This window comes from Pseudozyma flocculosa (assembly GCF_000417875.1).
Source record: "Pseudozyma flocculosa PF-1 unplaced genomic scaffold scaffold00003, whole genome shotgun sequence".
In the NCBI taxonomy this organism is placed as follows: Eukaryota; Fungi; Basidiomycota; class Ustilaginomycetes; order Ustilaginales; family Ustilaginaceae; genus Pseudozyma; species Pseudozyma flocculosa.
This window is the reverse complement of record NW_006920871.1, coordinates 54,457-65,747: the sequence shown is the minus strand read 5'-3', so window position 1 is coordinate 65,747 and position 11,291 is coordinate 54,457. Positions and strand designations below refer to the sequence as shown.

The following is an 11,291-nucleotide window of genomic DNA, read 5'->3' as shown; positions in this document are numbered from 1 at the left end:
CATGCTGTGGCGAGTCTGGGCCGCCGTAGCCAACCTGGGCGAGGGGCGGCATGGTGTCGTCGGCTGCCGTCGTTGGTGTCGATGTCGATGTTGGTTCCATGATGTGCGCGAGACGGCGGGGCCGGCGAGGAAGCGAGGCCGCTGCTCTCTCCGCTGTCGGTCTAGGGAAACGAGGAGGGTGGCGGTGGTGGTGTGGCCTCGCGAAGCTGAGATAGGGCAGGTGTGTGAAGGGAAGAAAGGAAGCCTCTCTCTTCGAGCAGGCCTCACATCGGCTTGAGGTGCTTCTTGTACCACAAGACCAGGCCAGACCCACCACCGTACTACCATGCCGCGCCTCGACTTTTTTCTCCGGTGAAGGTGTGCATCTGGCGCTGGCAGCTGGCCCTGCGCTTCTTTAGCTCCGGCGGTGCGGATTCGGCTGCAAGCCACATGGCATCCGCCTGTGCTCGTGCCTGTGCCAGCCTACGGTGGGGTCGCGCTCGTTCTCCGCTTTCGTCTTCTTGCTTGCCTGCTTGCTCGAGAAGGGAAGACGAAACTCGATCTCGGCGTAGAGCGAGCATGTATGGCCGGGTGGAGCGAGCGAGGTTAGGATGGCGCAACGCCAAACGAAGAGCACGCCATACCAGCCCACCGGCCACCGCCGGCTCATCCTGCCTGGACCCTGCAGCGGCGTGTGCATGCCAAACGGCGGTAGGCCAGCTAGGCCAGCCAGCAGGCCAGGGCGGGCGGCTTCGTCTCGGCGTTTACGGCGGCTTCTTCGCTCGGCCCACGAGGGCGCTGACCTTTCCGCCGCTTCGGTTCCGCGCCCGGCCGCCGGTCAAGCTCAGTCCAGGTCGCGAGACTATCAATCCACCATCGTCTTCCGTACGGTGAGATGCAGGTTACCAGCGACGAGCCATAATGATTGCTTCGTCTACGAATCTACATGGCATCTCGACCTGACAGGGACATGGAAGTGACCGAAGCGCAAAAGGCACCCGAGATGAAGAAGCGACGCCAAGAGTCAAGATGACGAAAAGACGTGCGAAAATCCAGAGGAAATTGTCGCGACCCCCCGGACGCCACCACCCAGCCATCTAGCCCCCCTGCCTGCCCGCCTAGGCCAGGTAGATGCGGCCTTCCCACGCCCTCAGCACGCCCGGCTTGCCGCCGTCGAGGCGCGTGTTGGCAATGACCTTGCCGCCCACCACTTCGTCGGGCACCTGGTAGGCCTGCTCCTCGCCGCTAAAGTTGAGCACGACAAAGGCCACCTCGCCGCCCGCCCCCGCGCCCTGGCTCCGCTTGACAAACTTGAACAGCTTGGCATCGTCGACGTCGACCAGCTCGAACCGCCCCTTGGCCAGCACGGCCGCATGCCGCTTGCGCAGCTCAATGGCGCGCCGGTAAAAGTTGAGCACGCTCGCCTCGTCGCCCTGCTGCGCCGCCACATTGATGCTCGTGTAGTTGTCGTTGGTGCGCATCCACGGCTTGGTCGACGGCGTCTTGGAGAAGCCGCCGTTGGCCTCCGACGTCCACTGCACCGGCGTGCGCGCATTGTCGCGGCCATAGCTGTTGATGCCCGACAGCGCGCGCGCCAGCGCCTTGGCGTCGCCCCCCGTGCGCTCCTCGACGCTCTTGTAGTAGTTGATCGAGTTGACATCGAGGTACTCTTCGATCCCCCACGTCTTGGGCACGTTGGTCATGCCAATCTCCTGGCCCTGGTAGATGTAGAGCGTGCCCGAGAGCGACGTGTTGAGCAGCGCCAGCAGCTTGCCCGACTCGACGGCGTCGTCGGGCGTCTTGTCGCTGCCAAAGCGCGAAATCGACCGCGCCTGGTCGTGGTTCTCGCAAAAGGCCGTCGTCCAGGCGTCGTTGCCGTCGGTGAAGCGCTGCCACTTGTCAATGGTGCGCTTCATCTCGGGCAGCTCAAAGGGCCGCCCCTGCATAATGTCCTCGGGCAGCCGGCCGAGGTCGACGAGGTCAAACTGGAACACCTGGCTCAGCTCGTTGGACGCCGCCGACACGTAGCGGATGACGTCGGCCGTCTGGGGCGTGTTGGGAAGCTCGCCGACCGTCATGGCGTCGTAGCGCTCCAGAATCTCGCCCATCTCCTTGAGGTAGGTGTGCATCATGGGGCCGTTGCAATAGACCATGCCCGCCGGCTGCGTCTCGGCGCCCGGGTCGGTGACGGGCGCGTCGGGGAAGTCCATGGGCTTCGAGTACATGTTGACGGTGTCGACGCGGAAGCCGTTGACGCCCTTTTCCAGCCAGTAGACCATGGTCTCCTGGTAGATGGTGCGGCGGCACTCGTCGTGGGTCCAGTTGAGGTCCGGCTGCTCGGGGCAGAAGAGGTGGAGGTAGTACTCCTGGGTGGCCTCGTCCCAGGTCCAGGCGGGCGTGTTGAAGTTGGACCTCCAGTTGTTGGGCGGGTGGCGCTTGCCCTCGGCGTCGTACTTTGCGGGCCGCCAGATGTACCAGTCGCGCTTGGGGCTCTGCTTGGACGCACGCGACTCCTTGAACCAGCGGTGCTGGTCCGACGTGTGGTTGATGACGAGGTCGAGGAGGATCTTGATACCGCGGTCGTGGCAGCCGCGGATGAGGGCGTCCATGTCGTCCATGGTGCCGTAGGGCGGGTAGATGGCCTGGTAGTCGGAGATGTCGTAGCCCATGTCGACCTGGGGCGAGTCGTACATGGGCGAGAGCCAGAGCGTGTTGACGCCGAGCGACTTGATGTAGTCGAGCGACGCAATGATGCCCTGCAGGTCGCCCATGCCGTCGTCGTTGAGGTCCTTGAACGACGCCGGCCAGATCTGGTAGATGATGGCATCGCGGAACCAAAACGTGCGGCCGCCCTTGGCCAGCTTCGCGCCGTCAGAAGGCATGGTGAGGATCGAAGGCGGGAGGAGGAAGAGGTGGTTCCGAGGGATGCGTAAGGGCAAAGCCAGAGGGCGAGGGCGTGCGCTTCCGTGTCTATTGCCGAGTGGCGTGCGATACCAGGGGCTCGTCTAGGCGGTCGTCGTTGTCTTTGCCTGTCAGAAAGAAGGATAAGGAGCAGCGAGCAGGTTGAGGCACTCGTGGAGAAGATCAGGTGGCGGCTGGCGTTAAAGAGGACATGGGCGGGCGGGATCGGTGTCAGGGAGGAAAGAGTGGTGGCCAGGCCCTTTATAGGTTGGCCGCGGGTGGCGGAAGGTCAGGCCGGGCCAGGGTCCTCCAAGCCAAAGGGCGGCGGCGGGCGAGCTCGAAGGAGCTCCGGGTCGAAGGAGCACCGGCAGGCAAGGGACCGCCAGCGAGCCAGGCGACGGAGGGCACTCGGTCCGCCTCAAGGGACGCAAAGGACGAGCAAGCTAAGCAAGCCAAGCAACCTGGAACGGCGGTCTGTGCGAGCCGCGAGCCTACGTACGTGGGGGCGCCAGGGTCGAGGCACCGGCGTCTTGGATCCCCCGCCGACGAGAGAGACGGCGTCGGCCAAGCGAGGCAGGACAGCGAGCGCGGGGTCAGCGGGCCAAGGACGCCGCCGAGTCCTCCATCGGGCAAGCCAAGACGCTGGTAGCGCCAACTCTCCACCCAGCCTGCCTTGGGAACGGACAGACCAGGCTAGGCCAGCAGGACGGCGGCGACAGATGCGGTGACAGCGGTACGGCAGATTCGGATCTCGCCTCCTGGCTCAAACGACGCAGCAGCGTGCGTGAGCCTTTCCCCCCCACGCGCGCGGGCAGACGGACGTCCCTGGTGCGGTTGCCACCGCCGGCGAGACTTTGTATCTACCCTGGCAAGCGGCAAGTTGTAGTATTGTGGTCTGAGACGACGAGGACCACAGCAAGGACCCGCAACAGGGTGACCTCATCCTTGGCTCCTCGGCGGGTGAAAGACGCCGACGTGGTAGGTGACGGGCCCACTCCGGCGACACCGCGCTGCTTGGGAGGGGCACCTTGCGCGGGGCAAGGCGTAAGGACAGGTGGGCAGGTCCAAGCTCGGCCAGACTTCTGCTGAGCCCTCCTGCTTGGGCACTGCGAGTCCCTGTCAAGCTGGCGCGGTGGAGCCCCACACTCGCTGCGTACCTTTGTCCGAGGTCGACGCCATTCGAGTCAGGTCGGGGGTCAGAGAGTCCGAGCAACGGCAGGCGCTGGAGCGTGTGGCGAGACCTCGACAACGAGCGCACACGAGCGACCATGAGCGCGGGGCGGCTGCACCTCGGTGGATTTTGTCGTGGTCGTCGTCGTCGCGGTCCTTCGCTCCCGCCTCACCTTCGGCGTGTCGTGTGGACCGGCTCGTGGCTGCTGCCGTCCTCGAGCCCATCACGGGATACCAGCGATGCCTGCCAAGCCGCTACGGGTGGGGCCGATCGCACCAACGTTCGTTCGGCGACACCGACGAGATCATGGCGGCCGGTCACGCCCTCGCCCCGGCTCGCTTCCGAAAGCTGAAGGGGCCCTGCCGCGAAGACGAGGCCGTTGCAACGACACGAGACCGAGGCCAGGCCGAATTTCGGCCCTGGTCGCTCGCGCCCGCACCGAGCGAGGCACAGCCCGCGACCGAGGTCCGGCGCCGGCTCGGTCGTCACGGGCACCACCTTGGACGCCTGTTGAGCGCACGACCGAGGGAGCAGCTCGCATCTGCCATGCTTGGTCGGGCCTGGCCTGACCACCACCGGGATGTCTGCTGAGATCGCCACCTTGCATTGCGGCCAGCAGCCAGGCGGAGGCTGTCGTCGTTCATACGACGCTGCCACGCGGGAACGGTCTCGGGGGGAAGCCGCGCATTTTGACCGTTCGCGAGCGAGGCGAACGGTGCCGTGGTACCTCCGCTTCTCCGCATATCCGTGTGCTGGCCTTCCCGCGAATCATCATCCGGCCGTTCTGGCATGAGATCAGAGAAGGTCGTCGACGGCGACGGCGTAGTGAATAGAAGCGACCGAAGAGCAAAGACAGGCGAGAGGCGTGCGAAGAGCAGGCGGGCAAGCGGGCGAGGGAGGGCATGCAGGAAAGAAGGCGGGGAAAGAGACCTGGCTGCAGCTCGGGCGTGCAGCTTTGCAGACGTACGGCGAACCCGCATCGTACCATCACTGCCATCAGCCAGCGTGCGAGCAAGCGGACCAACAGATGATTGCGGGGAGGTCGATACAGGCCCATGGCGTACGTCAGCTGGCCAAGTTGATTGGGCTCAGAGCGGCCAAGTTCCGAAAGCAGACGGCAGGCTGGGGAGCAAATGAGCCCGATGTCGCCACGTGGCCAGGGCGAGATTCGACAGTCGAATACCGCAGGCGGCTCAGCGGGTCGAGACCGCCGTTTGGCCTGGTCTGGCAGGCCTGCCTGGTTTGGCTGACCCGCGACCTCGACGGCCGCCGCCGAAGGTGGTCTCACTTCCTCCGTTCGACTACGCCCGTTTCGATGTATGGCTAGGCGCAGATCGAGATATCGAGCCAACAGCGACGACGGTCCATGGCGGAGGTAGAGGCGTCGGCTGCCGGTCGGGTGCGCGCCAGCGAATCTCGCCGGCCTGCTGGTCGGATCGCAGCGCTGGGCGGAGGGTGGTCTTCTCCTTTGCACCCGGGGAGGGGCGGGGAGGAACAACGACGACGTCGTCGAGCTCAGGCTTGAGGTGTCTCTACTGACCGCGACGAGGTGCCGGTGCCAGCTCGCTGCTGCTCGATGCCAATTCACTCTCCGCCCCCCCCCCGCAAGTTGACCGCCCCCTGCCCCATCCTCTACAACAGTCAAGAGTCTTCGACCTCAATCTGGGCTGCCCTCTCCTCGACCACCGCCCGCGGTCAGGCGACTGCTGCTCCGCCCTTTGACAGCTCCCTCGACCGAGGATGCACCGCTCCCTCGAGCGTCCATGGCGCGGCGGGCTCCCGGCCGCGCGTCCTTGCAGACCATTCTCCGTCTTCTCATTGGCCCTCCGTCGTCCATCTCCCCGACCCGTCCTCCTTTCCCCCGCTCCTCTCTGTCTTGCTTCGGTCCTAGCCGCTGTCGATGGCACCGGAGCCCCTCGTTCGGAACAAGGTCTGACACCTGGGGCTATACCCCTTCCCCCGCACACTCGCACCAACCTACCGTACCGAGACCTTGGCGGGGGCCCGCTGCGCTCGTCCTCGTCCTCGTCCCCGCACGCATCACCAGTCCCTTGAGCAGGAGCAGCAGCCCTCGTTCCTGCTTTCCTGCTTCCATCCATGTGAGCGCAGGCAGTCGGCAGAACGAATCTGGGGAAAGCGGCTAGCCCCACACATGGCAAGCACAGACCGAGCCAGCACCAACCACTGTCGCGACCACGAACCACTGAGGTCGATGCTGCTCCCCGCAACACCATCCCCGACATACGAGCCATCCTCCGACATGCCAAGCGCCTGGTCATCATCTACAAAAGCAAGCCCATCCTAGACCATCATCCGACTTGCTCTCCCCATCCCATCGGCACATAACCGCCTCCCTCCTCCTCCTCCTCTTCCGCCCCCCTGCACCTCGACTACAGCAGCGGTACACATTCGCCCCCTCTTCAAGGCATCCCTCGCACATTGATATCAAGCGCTAAGGCCGCCCACACCCCGCAACAATGTCGCTTCAGGACGCGTCCGAAGTCGTCCGCATCGACTCCAAGTCGGCCGGCGCCATCGCCTCCAAGGTCGAGGACTACGATGCCCTCGTCCACGATGCCGCCGCAGCCACCCAGGAGCAGGTCGACATGTCCGTCCGACAGGCCATTCGGGCCTACCCCAAGGCCATCATGTGGTCGATGATCTTCTCGATGGCCATCATCATGGAAGGCGTGAGTGCTATTTTTTTCCACGCGCCGAATCGCGCCAATATCCTCCCCGAACCTCCTGCTATCGCTCCTGGACGCTCCTGACACCTTCTGAGGCCATTCCCTTTCAGTTCGACGTGATGCTGCTGGGGAACTACTTCGCACAACCGGCGTTCACGAAGCGATATGGCAATTGCAACGCCGCGGGCAAGTGCGAGATTCCGGCGCCCTGGCAGTCGGGCCTCAACAACGGCGCGCTGGTCGGAGAGATCTTCGGTCTGCAGCTCACGGGCATTGCTTCTGAGCGCTTTGGCTACAAGAAGACGATGCTATTCGCCCTCATCATGATGATCGGAACGATCTTCATTCCCTTCTTCGCCAACTCGCTCGCCATGCTGCTCGCCGGCCAAATCCTCCAGGGCATCCCGTGGGGCGTTTTCCAGACCCTGACCACCGCCTATGCCGCCGAGGTCTGCCCCGTCACCCTCCGCCCCTACCTCACCACCTGGGTCAATGCCTGCTGGGTCATTGGTCAGCTCATCAGCACTGGCGTCCTGCGCGCCACCGTCAACTGGGATTCGCAATGGGCCTACCGCCTCCCCTACGCGCTTCAGTGGATGTGGCCCGTCCCAATCCTCATTGGCTGCATCTTTGCCCCCGAGTCGCCCTGGTGGCTCGTTCGCCAGGGGCGCCACGAGGACGCCAAGCGCGCCATCAAGGGCCTCCGCGGCTCCAAGGTCCCCTTCAGCGACGCCGACGCCCAGCAGCAGGTCGCCATGATGGTCCACACCGACGAGCTCGAGAAGGCCGTCTCCGAGGGCAGCTCATACTGGGACTGCTTCAAGCGCACCGACCTGCGCCGCACCGAGATCGCCTGCGTCGTCTGGCTCTGCCAGCACCTCTCCGGATCGCCTCTGATGGGTGCATCGTCCTACTTTTACGTCAACGCCGGCCTGCCCACCACCCAGGCCTTCAACATGTCGATCGGACAGTTCGCCATGGGCCTCTGCGGCACCATCGCCTCGTGGTTCGTCATCAAGCACGTCGGCCGCCGCACCATCTACCTCTACGGCCAGATCGTCATGTGCGCCCTCATGCTCCTCGTCGGCGGCCTCGGCTTCAAGCAGGACTCCGAGGGCTTCGGATGGGCCATCGGATCCTCCCTTCTGATCTTCGCATTCATCTATGACTTCACTGTCGGCCCTGTGTGCTACTCGCTCGTCGCCGAGGTTTCGTCGACGCGCCTTCGCGCCAAGACGATTGTGCTGGCGCGCAACGTCTACAACATCGGCGGCCTGATCGTCAACATTATCCAGCCCCGGATGCTCAACACGACGGCGTGGAACTGGGGCGCCAAGTGCGCCTTCCTCTGGGCCGGCACCTGCTTCCTCTGCATCATCTGGACCTACTACCGCCTCCCCGAGCCGCGCGGACGCACCTACGGCGAGCTCGACATCCTCTTCGAGCAGAAGGTCTCGGCGCGCAAGTTTTCCAGCACCAAGGTCGACCAGTTCGGCGACCTCACCCGCCGCCACCAGGCGGGTATGGTCGAGAAGGCCGCCCACCACTCGGCCGGCGACGTCTCGCCCATCGACGACAAGTCGAGCTCGACGGAGAAAATCACCCTCGACGCGCCCGTCGGCGAGCTCGCCTACGAGAAGCGCGCCTAGACGGCCATCGCGGCATCCTCCCTTCTGAGGGAAGCCCGACGCAACGATGGCCAGTCGCTCAGCCATCATCGTCACCGCCGTCGCTACAACACAAAAGCACAGACACGACTTCTCGATGACGGCCAGCCTTTTTCCACTGAGCCGCCCGGATGCCTCTCCCCTTCTTATACCTGTATGACTACGCCACCTTCCCTTGTCTTTCCCCGCTGCCGGATCTGTACGCCCCTCTTCTGCCCCCTTCCTCTTCTTCACCACCTTCTCGTAGGAAACGTTTTCTAGATCGATCGATAGTCACGGGTCGCTCCTTCCGATGCCAAGGGAAAAAAATCAGTTCTCGCCATCTCCCTCCTCCTCTCTGACTGACTGGGCTGGTGTGAATCTGAGTTGAGCCTCGTTCGAGAGTCTGGCGAGACGACAGACGGGAGGAAAGTAGGCGCCGCAGCTTGGTGCTCTGTGCCGCGATTTTAGTGTACGAGTGCGCTGCCATCTTCATCGTCTGTGGCATCTGCTGCTGTCAACTTCTCTGCGAGGGTGGGACGGTGCGGTCCAAAGAGTGACCGGCCCGGGCCCTCCTTGGCCCGCCCGGGCCTTTGCAGGCGATGCGCGAAGCCAAACTTTATACCGAGTGCCGTGCTCTTGCCATGTCGACGGGCTGTAGCTGCAACAGGGAGCTGTGACAGTCCAGTCCATCAAGCAGCACAGCGTGCATCAGTGAGGGGCCTTGTTGTACATTCCATCTACCCTCATCATGAGCAGTAGAGCGGGATTGCAAGGTCTCATTCATCCCTGTACATGATACATGTCGGCTACAGCCTCTGCTCAAGCAAACCAGCCTGCATCACTGCTTCTTGCACCTCATCCAAGCTAGCAACCCATCACAGGGCTGACTGAGGCTCAACAGCTGCATGTGGATCCATCAACATGCCATTGCAGGCTGCCCTGCACATCTGCAGACATCCATGTCCTCATCCCTGTCATGCTGATTTGACAGGTTCTACATGAGGGCCTTTTTGCATTGCACTAGTGACAGTGTCCAGCATCTTGTTGTTCCTGATCTGGTGGATCAAGGCATCCAGCACATTCTGGATCTAGCTGCACAGCTTGACTTGACCATGCTGCCAGCGCCAGACCTCGCATGGCTCGCTCCTTCCTCCTTGGCTTTGTCGGCCAGATTGTAGTGGCGGGCAAGGTACGCGGTGTGTCGGTACAGTTGTACATTCACGCTGTTGTCGCCCTTGGCGCTGTGCGCGAGCACCCTGTGCATTGTGGCTGTCACCGTCTCGAGCGTCTCTTTGGTCATGATGTAGTAGATGAGTGCATTCAGCACGTTCCGGCGCCAGCTGCACAGCATGGACTTGACCACGCTGCCGGTGCTGGACCTTGCTTGGGTCATCGCAACCTTGTAGGAGAGATACAAGGTGAGACGCTCGACCAGGGCCAGAACATTGTTGTAGTCCAGGACATGTGGGGCAGGTGGGCTGGGTTGGCCAGTCATGTCCCCTTTCTCGACAAGCCAGGGCACAATGTCACTTCCAAAACGCCGTAGCTTGATGCCCATGTCGATCTGGGCATTCTGTGACGCATGTGATTTGGTAGTGTATGTGCTCACACCTTCCTTGATGGCCTCCATGTCTCTCAGCACTTGCGTAAGCAAGTCCTCCTCATCCTCCTCATCCTCCGCCAGGGCGAACTTGCGGATGGCACCGAGCTCCTTCCTCTTGCCAGAGCCAACAGCCTGCCTCTCTCTCTTGCTCCATGACAATCTCTGGCATCATGTTAGGTGGTTGATGCTTGATGCCAGCAGGGTTCTGCAAAGGCGTTGAGCAGCTCCAAACAGGCATGGATCATGAATGAGTTAGTTGAGAGGCCTGCAGCAGTAGTGATGGTGCTTGCTCAGACATGCAGCTGTGCAGTATAGTGGGCCTTGGGCCCCCACAAATTGAAGGAATAAAACTCCTTCAAAAAAGAGCGAGCGAGCGAACGAGCAGGCCTGGGCCCGCTGGCCGCGACAAAAAGACACAGACAGAGCAGCATCCTCGCTCTCGCAGGGTAGGGGAGATTAGTCCGTGTATTGCACCCGCCTTCCCTCTTGGCGTTCCTCGCAGCTAGCAGAGCCAAGCAGGGCCGAGCAGGGCCGAATCGAGATGATGACGAGAAGCAAAGAAAGGACGACGAGTGGAGGACAGAGGAGAGCAAGCGAGGGACGATGTGACAGACGATCCGGATGATGCTGGTCGATGCTCCGAGGGACTGGATATGCTACAGGACAGGGGTTCAGGTTCTCCCCGGGTTTCTTTTCGTGTCCCGTCCATCCCGATCTGGTCCTGGCCACGTCGAGCGGAGATCCGACGGGGACGGATGGGAAGAGAGAGAGAGAGAGAGTGTGCGTGTGTTTGGGCGAGCGGCGGGTGACAAAGGGAAAGACCGGGGCAGACGTGCGGGTATATCGTTTGGCGCCGTCCCTTGTTGCGCGCGCACATGAGAGAGAGGTGGGTTTGCCGTGGTCTTGGCGGCGTGGCCCGCGTGGCGTCGTGGTCGTGGTCGTCGTTGTAGTCGTGCTTCGGGGCTGCGTATAGCCCGGGCGCTGCAGCGGTTGGCGGCGCTTCGGATGCGTGTATGTTGTCGCGCGCTTCGACGGCACCAGTGTATCGGGTCAGAGACGGGCCTGGCCGGCCGGGGTCATCCTCCTTCAGGGCCCGGCGGCGCTGCCGACGAGCTCAATGGCGGGTCCGCAGCGCCTCTTTGCCAGGCCGATCTCAAACTGGCCCACGCCGAGCGCGTGGCAGAGGGCGGCAAATGCCTCCCACCGCTCGCCGTAGCCCTCCTCGGCGAGGATGGCGTCGGCCTCGTCCTGCTCCCTGCCGCCGACCTTGCACGCCTCCTGGTGGTCGACGAGGCGCATCT

General features: G+C 63.1%; 4 protein-coding genes across 4 annotated transcripts in view; 1 reads left to right on the top strand and 3 right to left on the bottom strand.

Moving 5' to 3' along the window:
- The window catches only part of PFL1_01150 (uncharacterized protein), a gene marked incomplete at both ends in the record, with an annotated part of 2,110 nt that extends 2,058 nt beyond the window's left edge, over nt 1-52 (bottom strand). The window contains one exon of the mRNA XM_007878655.1: nt 35-52. Coding sequence (XP_007876846.1) covers nt 35-52 — 18 coding nt within the window. The remainder of the gene's footprint in view (nt 1-34) is intronic.
- Nucleotides 53-1,097: 1,045 nt separating this feature from the next.
- PFL1_01149 (uncharacterized protein) lies at nt 1,098-2,861 on the bottom strand (the record flags this gene model as incomplete). The annotated part of the gene is made up of 1 exon (XM_007878654.1): nt 1,098-2,861. One exon carries the CDS (start codon nt 2,859-2,861, stop codon nt 1,098-1,100), a length of 1,764 nt encoding a protein of 587 aa, XP_007876845.1.
- Nucleotides 2,862-6,528: 3,667 nt separating this feature from the next.
- PFL1_01148 (uncharacterized protein) lies at nt 6,529-8,387 on the top strand (the record flags this gene model as incomplete). Its single annotated transcript, XM_007878653.1, has 2 exons — nt 6,529-6,741; nt 6,849-8,387. The coding sequence occupies 2 exons, from the start codon at nt 6,529-6,531 to the stop codon at nt 8,385-8,387; spliced, it is 1,752 nt and encodes a 583-aa protein (XP_007876844.1).
- A 2,689-nt stretch (nt 8,388-11,076) lies between these two features.
- The window catches only part of PFL1_01147 (uncharacterized protein), a gene marked incomplete at both ends in the record, with an annotated part of 3,311 nt that continues 3,096 nt past the window's right edge, over nt 11,077-11,291 (bottom strand). The window contains one exon of the mRNA XM_007878652.1: nt 11,077-11,245. Coding sequence (XP_007876843.1) covers nt 11,077-11,245 — 169 coding nt within the window. The remainder of the gene's footprint in view (nt 11,246-11,291) is intronic.